The following is an 18,797-nucleotide window of genomic DNA, read 5'->3' as shown; positions in this document are numbered from 1 at the left end:
CCCAAACAGAAGGTAACTACTAGACTGTAAATGGGGCTGGGTCAGGGGAGTCCTTAATAGTCTTTCCTCTCTCTAATCTCAGAGTCCTTTCCACAGAAAACTAGGATTAGTGCCACAAAGCTACTGACCTGACAGGTGGGCTACAACACAGATCTGAAAGGGTATATAAATAGGCAGAATCTTTATTTTGGTAGCTGGGGACGTGGTGGCTGCAAAGAAAAGAAGAATAACAACAGCAACCGTAACATATATAGACACAGTGGAAATTGTAGCACACACCTGTAATTCCCTGCTACTCAGGAGGTTTGAGGCCAGCATCAGCAACTTAGTGAGACCCTGTCTGAAAACAAAATTTTACAAAGGGCTAGGGATGTAACTCAGTGGTAGAGCACTGGCCTAGCATGTATATGGCTCTGAATTTCACCCCTGGAAAAAAAAAAAAAAAGTACCTATTTTGGATTTTGGGACAGACACATTCTAGTACTCTGTTAAATCATTTAATTCTCAAAACAAAATCTAATGTAGATCTATTGTTACTCCTGTTTTTCGGGTGGGAAATGAGGTGCAGAAAGTTTATATAATTTGCCCCAAATCTCATAGCTACTAAATAATGGAGATAAGATTTAAATATAGGCATTTCGAGTTGTATACCCTTAACTACTATACCATGCTGCCTCTCTGTAGGCACAACTTGAGATTACTTTTGTATTTTGCAAGAGGGAGAAGTCAATCTCACAACTAGAGGCCCGTTAGGGGCTGGTGGGGATGATATGAAGGGAGGTGGAGGAATCCCAATCCTTCCTGCTGTCACAAAGGAGGGGGCATGCAGAGAGGTCACAGTGATATCCAGAAGCCCAAGGTGACTCTTTGTAGGCATGCAACTGGTGAGGAGTGATGGGGGGGTGGTGGTCAGGGTGGAGCTGAGAAGATTAGCTGGGAGTGGGCCATGAAGTATAGACCAGCTACCTCAACCTGGACTAATGTGCACCCATTCTTTCTATGTTGGCTGTGAATAGTTTCCCCATTGGAAGGGATGGAGCTGATGACCTGACATGGGTCCTAGAGAGGAAGCTCCTTAAACTGACACGAGGGTAGCCGGGCAAGGGCTGGTCATCAACCGTGTGAACAGTGCCACCACCAACCAACACTTGCACCCATCAACCAACAGGTTCCTGTGGAGAAGACCCTTTCTGGGTGTCGTAAGCCTCCACAGAATTGGGAAATCTGCTCACCAAGGGCCTCTGCCCAGCCATTTCCCCTTTCAGGATCTCGACAGTTTTAAAGGTCTAGTGGAAAAGTTTGGCCTGGCTGATATGAAAGAGCTTCCTTTCCTCAAAGATTTCACTGTTCTTTGTTTCTAAGAAGCTCAGTCTTATGGCCTGGTGAGACTTTGATTTCCTAGGCTTTTGTGGGAAGCCACTCTCGTTGGAAAGCAAGGTAGATGAACAGAAACTTTGCTGTTATTGGTTCTCCATGGACACCCCTGGACCACCACTGTTATCACTGCATTCAAACTCTAATGAGCGTCTGTGAAAGGTTTGTTCAACTTTGGGCCCTTTTGCAGGAAGAAAAACATTTGTTTCCAGCTTTGAATGGCTTAATATTTAGGTAGAGAAAGGAAAAAAAAAAAAACCCACAGTCTGGGAATAGACATATAAAATCCATTCTGTGCAGTGAAGTGTTTGTCCGTGGGGGGATCTGATGTGGCACCTTCTCTCCTCCCCTTCACCTACTTTTCCCTTCCTGCTGAAACGGGACTTTGAGACCAAACGTGGTTCTCTGCTCCTGCTGGCATCTGGGGCCTGTGCAAGCTGAGGGCCTCTGCCACCGAGAAAGCCTGTTTTAGTGAAAGCAGCTAATCACCGCAGGGGATGCCTGCTGGTGTCAGCTTGAGGGTCACAGCCAGCAGAGCTGGATTCTTCTCCACTCCTAGGGACGGGCGTGTGGTAGCTCTCAACATTCCAGCTCTGAATGGGGGGCTGTGCCCTTCAGTGATGCAATGGACCCCAGCAGCCCACCGCCACCTACTTTCTGGGTTCTTGTCTCACAGATCTGAACGAAGAATGAAAGTCACCAGATAGGACAGTAGAAGACAAGAGTAAAAGGCGTTGGATTTATGGAAGTGTGAAGAATGGAAACATAACCCTCAGTGTCAAGAAGGGACCTGGGGAGGGGTTGCCTCCTGAATGTGCTGGTCTAGGGGTTTATATAAAACTTGGGACAATGCTATTGGCCCAGATTTAGGCTAATAAGTATTTGGAAAAGTACCAAAACTGCTGATTAGCCCTACAATCTCATTCAGGCCTGCGTCACTTCCGTTTTCCACTACTTGTGTGGAAGCAGGAATTTGAGGTCTTTGGATTGTGGATGTTTGGAGGTTCGGGGAGCTGCTGTCAGCCATGGGCCTAGGCTGGGTTACCACAGGGTGACAGCCAGTGCGTCCTGGCTTGCTGCATCTCAGACCCCAGCCTGCATGGCAGGCTCCATGCCCCACCTGTGCTCTAGCCCACCCAGGGCACCTCTCCACAGCTCTGGGACAAGGGCTTGGCTTCACCACCAAACCTAGAGAAGTATCCCAATCAAATAGCTGGCAGCATTTACGATGGATGTGAGCAACATGACAGATTTATTGTGTGAGTGTGAGCATGAGCATTTGGCTTTTCAGAAGTGTTAACACAAAGGTTTCTCTGGAGAAGTGTTGGGGTGAATGAGAATGGCTCTTTGCAGGGGAAAATATCATCCAAGGTCATCACCGACTTGAGGGTACCAAGTATACCTTTTCTGCATGCCAGCACAGAGGGCAGTGTGACATCCTGCTCTGGAGAGATTTCTGCCTCTTGAAATGGAATGTGTACATCCTGGCTGATGTGAAGAAGTCTCCATGACACAGTCGGCTAGGTCAAAAGCCATACAGGCCCTTCAGGGCCAGTTCCCCTGCCAACCTTCTTTGAAAGTGGACCGTGAGTGACAGAAGATGTACTGAAGCCCCTTAGAGCTTTGCCCTGGGTCTGGCCTGGGACCATGCTCTGTGGGTCAGATTGTGCTTTTGACTGTCACATACCAATCATGAAAATAAGTCTTCTCCTTATGATGATTTGACTGGTGCCTCTTCTGTACCAGATTGCAGAGAGTTTCAGAGATGCAGAAGACTGTTGATCCAGTGCCTAACTTGGGTCATACGTGATTCCAGGCATGGAAGGCATAGAGAAGTAAGGCTTGTTGTTTTGTCCTCAAAGAGCTCTACCCAGTAGGGTGAACCTGGGAAGAGGTGTGGAGAGGGTAATACCTGTTGTTGAGTGAGGGAAGGCCCTTCAGTTCTAAGTAAAAGAGATCTTGGTGAATGTCAAGGACAAGAGACAGTTTGGCATGGAATTTCTCTTGGGTGTTTGAACCCTGACTCTCCACACATTGGCCTGGTGACCTTAACTACCCTGAGCTTCAGTTTCCCTGTATGTAAATAGAAATAACGTGAATCTCCAGCTCACAAAGTTGTTGTGAGGACTAAGATCCACTAAATGCTTAGCACCATGCCTACCCCAGTAAATGTTATGTTAGTATTAGCAGTAACCAGTCTTGAAAATCGGGATTGGGTCTTCATTCCCCAAGGGTTGAGATTAAATATCAGAGAAATGACAAGGCAAGAAATGATGAGAGAGAGAGAGAGAGAGAGAGAGAGAGAGAGAGAGAGACATACACATTCCAGAGAGGTGAGAGCCCAGAACTGGTGCCTGAGGGAGTGAATTGCCCCTTTATAGATTCCAGGTTTCCTTTCTTAACTCTTCCTCCTCTGAGCTTGCCTAGTGGTGAACAGAAGACAGGAAGAGAACCGCAGAGTGGATCCTTAGCTTCACCCAAGGCTGTTAGCAACCAGGTGATGGTGCTAGGGAGTGTTATCTATCCATTTCCTTTTCTCTGATAATCATTTACCTGTTCTTTGCCCTAGTCTCATTAGCCTCTCTGATTAAGGGAACCCTTACTGCTGTAAGGGGAAATGGCCAAGGACTGCTGTGGCTGCTTCAGACTAAGATTGGTGATGTGGGGCCAGCAGTTTGGGTTTCCCTTTTAGGAATGTTTTGGGTCAATTGAAGGATCTGTGGCAAAAGTCTGGTTTGATAAGAACAGGCTATAGTCATCTAGGAGGTGGGAGCTTCCATGAGAGAAACAAAAGACAGGAGTACTGGAACAAGATTAATACAACATCAGTGTTGTAGCATCTGGAACATGTCAGTGAATATGAGGATGGTGATAGAACCAGGAGGTGCAAGAGCTAAGCAGTTATTCCCACGACAAGGCAGATGAGGATATGGCCTCTATTTTGGAATGTAAATCTTTAAGGATATTTATTACATTGTCTGAGTTCTCAGGAATATAAACTCAACACTTTGTTTTTATAATGTCCCAGATGCCCCCAGAAGATAAAGTTAAAATATTTAATGTTATGTGATTTTTGTAAAATACCTTTTTATTGGCATATCTCTGTGTTTAGTAGAGATTCCTTTATTTCTGTCAATTCAGGGTGGAAAATAATACTTGCAAACACAGATTAAGTCTGCCTATGTAGGAGGTTAGGAAGATTTGTAGGCCTTAAATTGACTAAAATGTTTCTGACTGTGGTAGGCTTTTGATAGTTATTAGGCAATCCGGTCTAAGAATCCCTGTTGGAATAGCCTGTATAGTCTTTCTTATGCTTGGTGAGGCTGACGCATACGTTCATCTCAAGTTACATTAAAAGAACTATTGTCTTTCCTTCTAAATGTTCAGGTATATAGCTGTGTTTTGATTAAAACTTGTTCTAGTTATTTAAGACAAGCTGGTCAAATTGACCTTGTTCTTATCTATCTATGGTTAAGAGTTGCCTGAGTTTCCTCAAGGGGCACTCTTGGGAACTTGGGAGATATCTCCTAGCTCCTCAGGTACTATCTGCTCATATAGGTCAGAGTCTGTGGGCCATGTGGCTTCTGTTGGAGGCATCAGGGATGTTTTATCTCCAATGACACTCCCCTTAGCAGCATGTGCACTGATAGGCTTTCTCTTCCCAAAGGTCTCATTGGTCCGTGATCAGGAAGTCAGGTGGCCCAGAGTTGCAAAGCCCTTAGAAGTACTGTGGTTCCCTGGATTCGAGCTGACCTCAGAGGGCAAGAGCCAAATATAGGCTATTTTTCCTTGGGTCTTTTACCTCATTAACTTTTGATTTTAAACATCCAGCAAGCCAGTTTCTTCAGTCTTAAATAAGAATATTGGATTTTAACTTTATTTATTTATTTATTTATTTATTTATTTTTTATTTATTTTTTATTGGTTGTTCAAAACATTACAAAGCTCTAACTTTAATATCTATAACTTTATAGTTATTTGAACCTTCTTTTTAGTTGGGTATTAGTACTGGAAGGTAGCCTTACATCCTGTCTGTCCTATAGGCGATATAGTCTGTAATCTCAAATTAACTCAGTTTGTTATAATTAGAAGTTGTACGTTTGTAAGGCATTAACAGAAAATAGTTATAAAGTTTACAAGAAAAATATAAAATGAAATCATCAAAAGTAAAAACCTTTCTTGGTTCATAATAGCTATGATAATCTCAAATCTTTACTTCAAACTTCGGTTTGAAGAACACCAGCTTGGTAAAATGCTCTTCTAAACCTTATATTTTAAAGACCTGTACACTTGGAAGATATGAATACATATAGTGTACAAAGAAACCAGTAAGTGCACCATGTTACACTGATGTTCTTATATTAACCAAGTTTAGATTTTAAAGAAAAATTCAGAATCTTTAGTGTAAGTGTAATCCTGTAAAATAACAATAGTTGTTTAATCAGAGTTGTACAAAGTCTAATTCCTTTGAGACTAGTTTCTCTAAAGAATAAAACTTAACAGACACAAGACATTACCTTGTTGGATAAGAGCAGATTAACGTTTTAAGAAACTGTTGTTACTTTAACATATAGAGGATTGAACTTTGGTTCATATCAGTATATTCATGTTTTACCTTAGGAAAAACCTATAGAGCTTTAACTGAATGAACCAACTGTAGTCAAGTTAGTTACATTTTGAGATTTACTCTCCACAAACTCCTGCAAATAACTAGACATTCTAAGACTTTTATTTTATTACACAAATGATGTTTGCATGGATAAATATTTATTTTTTCCTTCTACTTTCATACTAAAATATATTTCTATACCTAGAACCTTCCTATATCACCTTTCTAGCTGTTGATCCATTTTAAAATTCACATTTTGAAACAACGCTTATGAAATTTCTGAATTTAGACAAATTAGTCCACTTTAATTAGGTGAAACACTTTTTTATAGCACATTAATGGAAACCCAACTGAAACATTTTATACTCTTTGTATGTAGAATTACATGGAATAGAATCTTAAATCTAAGTAACCTTGGTTTTAATGAAAATACAGAAGACACAAGACAGTTTAAAAACCTCTATAGTTGGATAAAATAAGACTGTTCACAAAAATATATTAATTTAAGCATGCAGGATCAAACTTGAATTCACCAGAAATCCATGAGCTCAAAAATATAGAATTTTTTTAAAAGGAGTTCTAAAATAATAACACGGCCATAATTATTCTAATAAAGGAGCATTAGAACATCTTCATCAGATCAGAGTGCACTTTGGGTCATATTAATATCAGTCCAGACATTTAAAGAATGTGAGAGTCCTGAAATCCTCAGGGAAAGATTCTCAAGGAAAAGAAGACTTGTATATACGAGATCATTCCATTTTTCCTCCTTGTGGTGTAGCATTTAGGGAGGAACTTGTTACGAAAGCAGGTTGAGTGCAAGAGCAGATAAGATATCCAGTAGCTTGAATTTAAAAGTGACACCTCTTTTTTCCTTTGGTCTCAAACCAGTTTTGGATAACCACCTCTTTAGCTTACATTTCAGATGTAAGCCTTAGAGAGCTAGAGATCTGGTGGAAGGCTAACAAGTGAGGGAAGCTACTGTTTTGAACTTGAGAGGCAAAACCCCATGCTAGGGCATTTTAACCATTTTTTTATTTTGTAAAATCAGTCTCTTAAGCTGTGGTGCTATAATTTATGTTTCCTTTGGAGACCATTTTTCAATCCCCCGGTCTGTAATGAGGCCAGGTTTGGATGCAGGAAATTAACAGACATCTCTTTTCCCAACTGTGATTAGGTCATTTCCCAGACCTGGCAGCAGAAGAAAATGAGGCTCTTTTTTGACTGACTGTGGGTCAAACTTCTCCCAATTTTTCAGTATTCGGGCTAGCGGTGAACGTAGCATAACTGTTGAGAAGGAAGCTCCCATCTGAATCCATTATGTTTGGGACATCTTCCTAGATGAGCTTCTGAAGGCCAGCAAAATCCCTGTCTCTCACCACCTGGTTCTGCCAGATTTATTGCTGCCTCACTGGCAAGAATAGACCTTCTTTGCTGCATGACAAAGACCCTGGAGGATTCAGACTTAGAGGCAGATGACTGATCTCTTCCTACCTAGAAACTATAAATTACCAAATGTGATACCCACAGGGGGTAAAACAAAACAAAAGATGGGAATATTCCTCTTCTTCATGCCCTAAAGGAATCTCTGGAGGATCAGGAGGACATCTAGTGGTTGCTCAACGTCCTGTTTCCTCCCTTTTTGCAACCAAAGAAACTCAGAGAGCCCAGAAACAACACTGGGGAGAATGCCTATAGACTTGTAAGGGCTTGATGTGTGAATAAAGGGCGCCTAGGCATTTCCTAATGAACCATTCCATGTAAAATGTCCCTGGAGTCTGATCAGGGAGGGGAGGGGAGCGTTTGGGAGGAGTGAGCATGGGAGAGCGCAGTTCAGCTCATACAGAGGTACATGTCATGGGAGCATTCGTGGAGCACCATTTCATAGGCCAGTCGATGTAAGATACCCAGCTGCAGCTGTTGTGAGAGGAGCTTGGGGGAGAAACCTTTGGGATTCACTGGGGAGTTGTCACAGCCAGAATCTCACAGTGTTTCTACCCTTTGTTGGTCTCTGTGCGTCCCTCAAGGCAAACTAGGATTGAGGATTCTGTCTTCTGATGCCAGACACGCTCAGAGGCTGATTAGGACAATGACAAATGGCTTTGGCAAAGCCCAACATACCTGACAAGAGGACAGGAGCCGCTGAGCCCATGAATCCTCTCCCCAGAGCCTTGTAGAACGGCAGCTTGCAATAACTGTGTTTAACTGGCAAACAGGTGCCCATTATTGTCCTATAGAAAGAGAAAAAAAAAAAGAAGGCATATTTCAGAGAGGTGTGGGGTGTGGAGGAGTTTATCTCAGTGACAATTCTGGCTGAGCCTCCAGCCAGAATTAATATCTGTCTTGAAAACTGGGTCCTTGTCCCCCTGAATCTAAGATTAAGCACCCAAGATGTGCCAAGGCAAGAGCATAGAGTAAATTTTATTTGAGAGAGAGAGAGAGAGAGCTCCAGAAAGGAGGGGGCCCAGAGCTGGTGCCCTTGGGAATGGGGGTGTCTTGCCCCTTTATAAGATTTTAGGTTTCCTTTCTTCTCAAGCCTACATGCCCAAAGCGCCATCCAGGGGGTGATTACTTATGTTGGAAAATGCCATCCTTCCCCTTCCCCAGAGGAGTTAGCAACAACTTATTTCCTTTTCTTTGATAATCGGCTGTCTGTCTTTTGCCCTTGTCCCAGGTGGTTGGCAGGCTGGCTAGATGGGTTGAGGAGGTAGTGTCTGGAGCAGTGCCCGGTACATATAATGAACTATAACTATATATTTCTGTTGTCGGACAGCATATAAACACCTTATTTTTGTATACTGGAACATTTGTGTCTGAAAGTTTCCACTCGTTTAGCCTATTTTAACCCTGTATGTGGAATACTATTTTACTCATGATAGAAAAAGTGTACACATCGGTTTCACTTGTGTTTTCTTTGGACCAAACTACAAATGCATTCTGCATAACACCTGCCCCCTTATGTTACAAAGCTAAGACTTCAACCTTGGGAAAACAAACAAACAATTATTTGACATAAATTGTAGTAAACAGATATGCTTCTTCCTCAAGGTCATTAGCTTTACCACTATGGGAGTGGGAGGGACTTCCACTATCACCAAAATCTGTTCTGGATACCACTGCTGCTTAACAAACTGCCTAAAAATTAGGAGTGAAAAATATTGATTGAATTACGGTTACGGGTTTTGTTGGGTCAGAAATTAGGACAGAGTACCCAAGGGGTGGCTTGCTTCTGCTTCATGTTTTCTGGTATCTTATCTAGGAACACTCAAAGACATGAGTGGGACTTGATGGCTGGGGAATGGAATCATTGGAAGTCCCCTTCACCTGTCTGGCACCTGGGCTGAGATGTCTTGCACACCTGAAGGTAAATGAGTCTCCATCTACCCTGGCTTAAGGTGTGCGAGTGTATACAGTGAGCAGTAGAGAGGGCGCACAGTGGTTCAGGCCTTGGAGAGGATGTCTGCTGGGCTCTGGCCCTTGCCTTGAGGCCTCTTAAAAAATGAAACAAAACAAACAAACAAACAATGATAACAACAACAACAACACACACACACACACACAAACCTGCCTTTTAAAAAATATCTTTGAATGATCAATTTTATTATACAATTTGTGAAAAAAAAGAAATTCAGACTAAATTTCTCCCAAAGCATAGGAGAAAAGACAAAGAGCAGGGCAGGGGGAAGTGTCCCAGGGAGAAGTCTCTATGATGAGTTCCTCAGGCAAAATTCTCTATGATGTGTCTTTGCAGGTGGGGGCAGAGGAGACTCCTGGTGGATGCAGATGCGCTCCTGCCTGGATCTGCGTGGAGAAGCCAGAGCCCCTCAGCACAGCTCCCACCCACACTGTGATGTCAGCATCCCCAGGGCTGAGGGTCTCCTGGCTGGCTGTCAGTTCTGTCTGGCTGGCTGGGCATTTCCACTGGAGCCACTCTGTTTCTGGACAGGGGCCCTCGGAAGCAGGGTATGCAGCATAGCTGCCGGAGGCATTTGGCGATCCTCCTCCTCACCCTCTTCCAACCCCGGCTGCTGTCTGGGGGTTGCCCTGTGGAGGTCCCTTGGGGGATGAGTGGCTGGGCACAGGGTGAGGCTGGGAGGCTAGACTGGGGAGGAATGTCCTCATGGAGGAAGAGGGGAGGGATGGCAGGCACGTTGGCACTTCCTTCAGGCTGCTGTTGCTCATGAGGCAGGGGAAGGGCAGGCTAACTAGAGCACTTCCTGGGGCAGAACCTGGGAGGATCTGCAGGGCCCAGGCCATGCTTGGGCTTCACCTGGAGTGCACAGGCCTCCCGCTGGGTTCTCTGGTGCTTGAGTATTCAGTCTGTGGCCATCTCCTCATCAAATTTGCGACTGGTCACGGACAGCCAGTTATGATAGGGGTGTTAACCCATGGCTCTCAGGATGTTCATAATGGCTGGATCTGGGAGTTTGGGGAGTGCCTCAGGAAGAGGACTGGGTGAAGCTTGCTCACCCTGGCTTAGCCATGGGTGCCCCATTACCTGGTCTATGGTGGGCCTCTGCGTAGGGTCCTCCATGAGTATCTCACGAATGAAGCTCTGGGCTCCCTCGGAGACAGGGGAATGTGGAATGTTCCCTGCTTGATCAGCTTCTTCAGCTGCCTATTGCTTCTTGCTGCAAATGGCCATCTCCTTGTGAGCATAGCATAGAGGACCACACCCAGGCTCCAGACATCTGCCAGGGACCCCACATATTCCTGCCCACAGACGATTTCAGGGGCAACATAGAGGAGAATGGCAAAGAACTTCTTCAGCTTCTTCCCAGCTGTGAATCTGGTGCTCAGGCCAAAGTCGATGAGCTTCACGTTGCCACTGGCGTCCACCACCACGTTCTCAGAGGCTTCAGGTCCAGGTGCAAGATGCCTTCTGGCACCATCTGCCTGAACAGTCTGCGGGCCTCCTCCTCCTGCGTGCCGTCAGTTTCTGGGCCGAGGTCTCATAGTTGTTACCCTCCTGTATGCTCCATGATACAGTAGATATACTTATTGGTCTCAATGATGGGAAAGAGCTGGATCACATTTGGGTGGTCCAAGTCTGCCATCATTTCTGGTTCAGAGAGGAACAGGGAGCTCGAGCTACTTTTGCCAAGACCTTTACCACAACCTCTGTCCTGGTGAGCAGAAGGAGGGCAAGTTTCACTTGAGTAAAGCCCCCTGCCCTAATGTCTTACAGGACTATATAATATCTGTGAAGACCGACTCACAGCAGGAGCTCTGCCCCTGCAACACTATGCTACTCTCACTACTCTGATTGCTCATCCTGAACCGGAACAAGGATGCTAGCTTAAAAAAATAATAATAAAAACAAAAAACAAAAGCAAAAAAAATAAAAGGGAAAAAAACAAGTAAAAAATCCCAGTATCCAAAGACCACAACCACCAGCCACCAACCACCAACCATCACCAAAGGTACTATCTGGGAATCTAACAGATCACCACTAAAAGCTTCCTGTACTTACAGAAAAAAAACCCAGCTGTAGCTACTCTGGTATGTACCTGCAGTTTGAAATTCCCTCGAAATGTCTCCTTGTGAGGTCAGAACCAGAAATAACCCAGGCACACTTGGGCCTAACCTCAGTGGTCATCACATTTGGGTCTGCAGGACCTTTCCCACTTTCGTAATGGGAATAAGAAAGGACTCTGGAAGGTTTTTTGCTTCAGTGGGTTATGGGGGCCCATGTTTACTTGTTTAGAAATTAAAATTTGTAGGATACTCAGTGGTCTTCGTTTTGAATCTGAAAATCTGTAATATCTTTGTAGCTTTGAAAGACCTCATCATAACTACGCTCAAAGTTTCTGCTTCATTGCTGCCCTGAACCATGTAGCTTTCCGCCACAGGGCCCTTTCCCCATGAGGGATTACCTGCCCTCTGGCAGAGCCATGGAGTCAGCCATCTAAGAACTGAGTCTTCTGTAACTGTTAGCCCCAGAGAATCTTTTCCTCCAAGTTGTTCTTGTTGGGTGTTTTGGTCACAGAGACAAAAAAAAAAAAAATGAAAATAAAAAAATAAAACACAGCCATACATCATTGTACCCATGTTGAAAAAGGTGTGTGTGTGTGTGTGTGTGTGTGTGTGTGTGTGAGTGAGTGAAGCGCTGGGAACTGAACCAGGTCCTTGCATGTGCTGGAAAAGCTCTCTTAAGTTGCACATCCCGTCCCTGGGGCTGAGGTTTCCTGGACTAAGCAGCCCTCAATACTGTTACATTGAGGCTGAACTGTCAACAGGAATTTTGGAGTGAAACACACCTTCAAACCACAGCTCGCAATAAACAAGAGCCCAAGGAGATTGTCCCCACTAGATGTGCCCTGTGTGAGGGGAGTCCCTCAGGTTACACTGAAGGACATTAGATAGGAACTCAGATCGTGGTGAAGACAAAGTTCTCTGATAAAGCAAATTCATGACAATCATAAAATCTAAGGCTAATTTTGTTTTCTATATGATGTAAGAATAATATATCAAAACACCCCAATTTTATCCTATTGTATTGAATAAATACCATACATAACACTGTAACATCAGTAACAGAGGGGCCGGGGTTGGAGAAATACTGTAGCCGCATCTGTACAGTAGTGATGTCATGTTGCTGTGGGTTCACACCAGAGCAGCATCTTTTCCATGTGCAGTGGAATCCCCATGGGAACCACAAAGAATTGCTTGTAGAGCATACCCAAAATGGGAGGTAAAGGAACTAAAATGTTTCACTGCAATCATCAACTAAATAGGAGGGAAGATAAATAATGAAGCGAGTCACATTGAATCAAAGCTGGTGCTGCTCTCCTCGAAAGGCATGCTGAACCAAGGGCCCCACCCTGATCTCCTTAGAACTGAAGCCACACCAAACCAAGTGTTCTGCCCTGATCTCATGGGGACACAAGCCTCACTGAACCAAGGGACCAGCGTGGATCTCCAGAGACAGAAACTCCTCCAGAGAGAAGGGCACTCAGAGCTGGTGCCCTTGGGAATGGGGGTGTCTTGCCCCTTTATAGATTTTAGGTTTCCTTTCTTCTCAAGCCTACATGCCCAAAAGGCAGGAAAAGAGCCATTCAGGGGTGATTGCTGGTGCAATCCTTCCCCTCTTTTGGAGGCGTTAGCAACGTAGTGATGGGGAAGTGCTATCTGCTCATTTCCTTTTCCTTGATAATCAACTATCAGTCTTTTGCCCCTGCCTGAGGTGGATGGCAGGCTGGCTGGCTGGGAGGATGTAAAGTGTCTAGAGCAGTGCCTGATACATATAATAAATTGTAACTGGATATTTCTGTTGTTTGACAGCATAAAAATACCTTATCACACACTGAAACATTTATGTCTAAATAGTTGTGCTTATTTCATCTACTTTAATCCTGTCTGTGGAATACTGTTTTACTCTTAATAGAAAAACAAATATTACACATTGTCTCACTTGTGTTTGGTCTGTGCAGAGAACCAAACAGCAAATGCATTCTGCATAAAACCTTCCCCCTTATGTTACAAAGCTAAGCCTTAAACCTTGGGGAAAAAAACCAATTACTTAGCATAATTGTTTTTTTTTCTCTCAAGGACATTAGCTTTTCCACTATGGGAGTGGGAGGGTTTTCCACTACCATCAAAATCTGTTTTGAGTACTATTGCTAAATAACAAACTGCCTCAAAACTTAGTAGTGAAAAATGTCAATTGAGTTATGGGTTCTGTTGGGTCAGAAATTAGGGCAGAGCATGGGAGGGCAGTGATACAGGTACACCTCTGCTTCATATTCTCTGGATCTCATGTAGGAAGACTCAAAAATGTGAGAGGGACTTGACATCTTGGAACTAGAGTCATTGGGAGTCTCATTCACCTGTCTGGCATAGGGATGAGATGACTTACACACTGAGCTCAGCAGGACTGTCAATCAGACTGCACGTATGAGTCCTGTCCATGCAGCTGTGCTCCCCACAAACGTGGTTCAGCCTCAGGATAGCTGAGCATATAACTTGATAGCAGAGGCCTCATTGCCTGATAGTCATAACAGCCCTGGTGGCCACCTATTACCACCTCCAACCTATTTCATTGTTGGAGTACATGACAGTCTATCCAGGTTTCCAGGCAGGAGACATAAACCTCACACCTTGATGGGAATCATGTAAAAGAGTTTTACAGTCATGTTTAAAACCCCTCACCCCTACGTGTTACAAACTGAAGTGTAGACTCTATGGAAGGCAGTCTTCATTTATTTCATCATCCTTTGAGCCTCATTTTCATTAATGTATGTCATTCACTTTTTGTGAGAAATCAGATCTCCAGCCTCCCCATCATGCCCAGAATATGCTGGCAACACGGTGGCAAGAAAACTCTACCTCCTTCCCTGAATTGAGTGTTTCTCATGGATTAAGCCAATTTTGAGAGAGGACCCATTGGTGCTGGCTGGACCAGTGGCAGGGAAACTGCCTAACGTTCTGAATGTTAACAGAAACCATGCTCTCTTCAGGCCAAAGCAGTTGGGCACAGAATAACAGGTCACAACTGGGCAAGCATGCTGAGAGGAGTGACCCACACCCAACCTCCACCTCCCCCACAGCACTCCTTCCCCTTAGGATCTCGTCCACTGGCCTCATGCTTTTCCCAGAGTGCAACAGTTTTCTGGAAAGACCCAGAGTCAGGATTTCCTGTGGATTCAGATTGTTTGAGACATGTTGTTTGAGGCTAAAGGACTCCTGTGAGAGACTCTTCCTTAGCCTCATCAGGGGGTTTTTAGAAAATAAGGTGGGTGGATACCAGGACCGTGGGTCACGGTACAGAGATCTTGGGACTTAAAACCCACTGGCATCAGGAGGTGAGTAGGAAGTAATGTGCAATGGATTCTGATGACACCCTGCCCCCTCTCCAGCAGGACATCAAATAACTCAGAGTGACCCAGGGGCACCAGAGGTGTGTCCTGGTTCAGCTGGTGTAGACTCCTGGGACTGAGTGTCAGAGGTGGCACCTCCTGCCCATCCTATTAGAAACTGAGGTGCCTGAGTGTCCTGTAGGCTATCAGCTGTGGCCAGTAGCCCTGTGCTCACCTGGATTCACAACACCTTGTCCAATGGCCCCAAATGTCTTACCATATAAAAAGAAAAGGATGAAACAACCATCTCCCCTTCCATAGCATCACCCAGCAGAGGCTGGCAGATGAGTCGTAGCCTTCTTTTGTGTGCATTGCTTTGGATAAAGCAGGGCCTTTAGCTAATCTTTGTCATAATACTCTGCCTTTATTGAGCCCTTATTACATTTTAGACATTAGAAACAATGTACATTCGCTTTTTTCATCAATGTAACAATCCTGAACTTAAGTATCAACTATCCCAAACATCATTAATGCTAAATATTTATTAGGTTTTCATGGTGACAGATAAGTTTAGAAAACACGGATAGTCTAAACAGTGATGCAAATGGTAATTCTCCAAGACAAGGAGTCTATGTAGAAGAATTTTCCAACTTACTTAGTCATATAGTATCTTGGAGTAACTGGTATTTTAAGGAACGAAAATTAAAGCTTAAGGAGATGATGTTTAAGTGAGTCAACAGAAAATGTGGTGTCCCATAAGGAGTGGTCTAAGAAGCGTTTGGAAATAGGTCAAGTTTAAGCCATCATGAGGGGACTCACAGCACTGTCCTTGAAAATGGATGCTCATGATATACAGGGATGGCCAGTGATTCCTGAAGGTAGCTCTGGTTTATTCTTAGAAGAGAGGTATCTTCTTTCAAACTCTGCAAAGAAGACTGCTATGATATCAGGAACACAGAGCTCCATCTGCATCACATTCCCAGTCACATGTGCAAGATAGAAAGATGCTGAACCACTGAGGTGTCCCCAGGTTGCCCCTCTGCTGTTTCCATCTTCTCCAAGAATGTGGAAGGCTCTTTCCTGCCTGTAGCACGACATGGAGCCCAGGACCAAAGCCACTATACTGACACCCCAGGACCCGTACAAGCTGCAATCTAACCCTTGTTCTGTTTGTTTTTCTAAATTTGCATCCTAAACACACCCTGCTTGGCTTTTCTTCTTCTGATATCATCAAAATATTTCAGTCCATTTTTGCAGCATTTAGACATCTTTTATGCAACTTTATGTGCATTCCACCTAATGCCTTTGGACAACTTCCATTTGTGATTAAAATATTTCACGTCTTCTTAACTCTGTAGTGATTCTGATCAGATTAAAATGGAACATATATTTAGGACTTGTGACAGGCCAGGAAGGAAATTTCTTTTCATATCAGGTAACATAAAGGTAGCCTTAGTTAAACTTTCCTAAAACCAGGGCTTCCTTTGAAAATGGTGTAATCATGTTATTATTATTAATCACCATTTAGTCATTAAATTATATGTGGGTGAACATTTGTGGGATGGTGGCAAGCATTGGTCTGAGCAATATCCAATTTATGTCTTAATTTGAGCCTTTCATCCTGTCAGAGGGACCTATTACTGCCCACGGTTCACATTTGTGAAAACAAGGCACAAGGAGGGCCTGGGGATGTGGCTCAAGCGGCAGCACGCTCGCCTGGCATGCGTGCAGCCCGGGTTCGATCCTCAGCACCACATACAAACAAAGATGTTGTGTCCTCCGAGAACTAAAAAAAAATAAATATTAAAATTCTCTCTCTCTCTTTAAAAAAACAACAACAAGGCACAAGGAGGTTAAACATGGAATTGTTGCTCAGACAGCCTCGCTTCCTAGTCTCCAGTGTTAATAGGGAATTCTCAAGAAACATTTTTAGAGCTTAATTGCCATTTCTATGACCCTGAGCTTGATAAGCACACGACATTTTCAACTGAAATAGCACATAGCCCATGACAGGGCTGCTTTCTTACCACCTCTTCAGGAAATCCTTGGAAACATTTTGCTATGCACAAAGTTGGTTAATGGAACCGTGGTATTATAACACTAAAGTTTTAAAACTATACACCTTGGGCTTATATAGAATGCTTCTATCCCAAATCATTACCAAAATGCTACAAAAACTAAAATTCTCCCATCTACAGTTTACACATTGAGAACAATTTTCTGGATAAATTTAACTGGGCAAAATCTATGTTATATGAACATAAAAATACTTATTCTTTTATCTCCTGAGGCTTATAAATAATACACATGGTTAAAACAGTATGACAAAGTAGTTTTACTTTAAATTTCTTTTCTTGGCTCAAGGTAAAAAAAGGGCAAACTATTAAAATGACATAGGGCATATATCTTTTGTTTTTTATTTTTATTTTTTAAAGGTATCAATTTCTGACCACAAAAGGGAAGGTCATGAAGAAGCTGTCGGAGTAGCTCTGGGAGTCCCAGAGATTCCAGGGCTGGAAGGTGCAGGAAGCCTCCTGTTCTAAACTGAGTTTTTTTTTTTGTTTGTTTTGTTTTGTTTTGTTTTTATGTGCACTTCACTTTACGAAATTCAGTTTCAATAGAACCCAAAGATATGAGCAATTCTATGTGGTGCACTAGAGTCCCGACGTGATTTCCTTATATGTACACAAGCCCACTTGAACTTAGGGGCCCATCCTGACCTCTCTATGAGGACACAGACAACACTGATTCAAGGGCCACAATAAACATCACATTCCTGCACATGTCAAAACTTTTATGCTATAAGCACTTCTCTTTGCCTATGAACACTCTTAAGTGAAAAGAGGGACTGGATCTTATTTAATTTTGGCTGACCATTGTCTAGTATAGATCTTAATGCCTGGGAGTTTTTCACTTAATGTTGCCTAATTGTTTTTCTGCTGATTGGCTGGGTGGGTGAATGGATGGACAAATAGACAGATGGATGAACTAGTTGTTGGAGGTATGGATGAATGGAAGGAAGGAAGGATGAACAGTTAGAGGTGTCATTTGATACCAGTCTTGAAAATTAGTATTAGGTGGGTTCCCACTCCCCTGGGAACACTTGAGAAATGCTGAGACAGGAGCAAAAATACATTTTATTTAAGAGACAGAACAGACAGTACATTTTTTTAAGAGATGAGAGAGGGAGGGAGGGAGAGAGAGAGAGAGAGAGAGAGAGAGAGAGAGAGAGAGAGAGAGAGAGACTGCTCCAGAAAGGAGGGAGCCTTTTAGATTTAAATGCCCCTTTATAGATTTCAGGTTTCCTTTCTTCCCATGTCCCCTCCTCCTCTTATCTTGCCTACACAGTGTCCAAAATTCAGGAAGGGAGCTGCAGGTTGGATCCTTCCCCTCCCCAGAGGCTGTTAGCAATCAGGTGATGGGAGTGTTATCTATTTCCTTTTCTTTGATAATCAGCTACCTGTCCTTTCCCTCAGCCTCACTATCATAGCTAGTACTAAAAAAAGTTCATTTTCTTTTGGAAGTCTCCCACCAAACCTATGTGTCTGCACTGTCCAAATATGGTAACCACCAGTCCTAGGTCAAACATATGGTAATGAGTCCTGGAAATGTAGCTACTGCAGATTGAGATATGTTACAAGTATAAATTTTACACTGTATTTTGAAGTCTTAGTAAAAAAAAAAGCATATAAAATACATCACTAATACTTTTATGTTGATTATGTGTTGAAATAAAAATTTAAAACTAAATATAAGATATTGTTAGATTTTATTTTTCCTGTTTAAATTTTTAAAAAACACATATGATTTATGTATCTATTGGACTGTAATCTTAATAATTAACAATGAACTATTATCAGTTCATTTAAAAAATATTAATATTAACTCCATTTCCAAGGGGGAAAAAATGAGGTCACCTGGTCAAACTGGTAAGAGGCAGATTGGAATCTGCAGCCAGTCAATCCGGATGTGTCTTTGTTCCCTGCTTAACTCCCTCCCTGCTAAGTACTAGAAGT

At 43.2% G+C, this 18,797-nt stretch overlaps 1 protein-coding gene across 1 annotated transcript in view; it reads left to right on the top strand.

The window, feature by feature from the left end:
• The window catches only part of LOC113182981 (guanylate cyclase 2G-like), a 64,840-nt gene that overhangs the window by 27,209 nt on the left and 18,834 nt on the right, over positions 1-18,797 (top strand). The window contains 3 exon segments of the mRNA XM_077799123.1: positions 9,735-9,872; positions 10,707-10,914; positions 11,055-11,112. Coding sequence (XP_077655249.1) covers positions 9,735-9,872; positions 10,707-10,914; positions 11,055-11,112 — 404 coding nt within the window.

Source organism: Urocitellus parryii, chromosome 5 (genome assembly GCF_045843805.1).
Source record: "Urocitellus parryii isolate mUroPar1 chromosome 5, mUroPar1.hap1, whole genome shotgun sequence".
NCBI lineage: Eukaryota > Metazoa > Chordata > Mammalia > Rodentia > Sciuridae > Urocitellus > Urocitellus parryii.
Note: the sequence above shows the minus strand (reverse complement) of the source record. Positions and strands in the feature narration are given on the sequence as shown.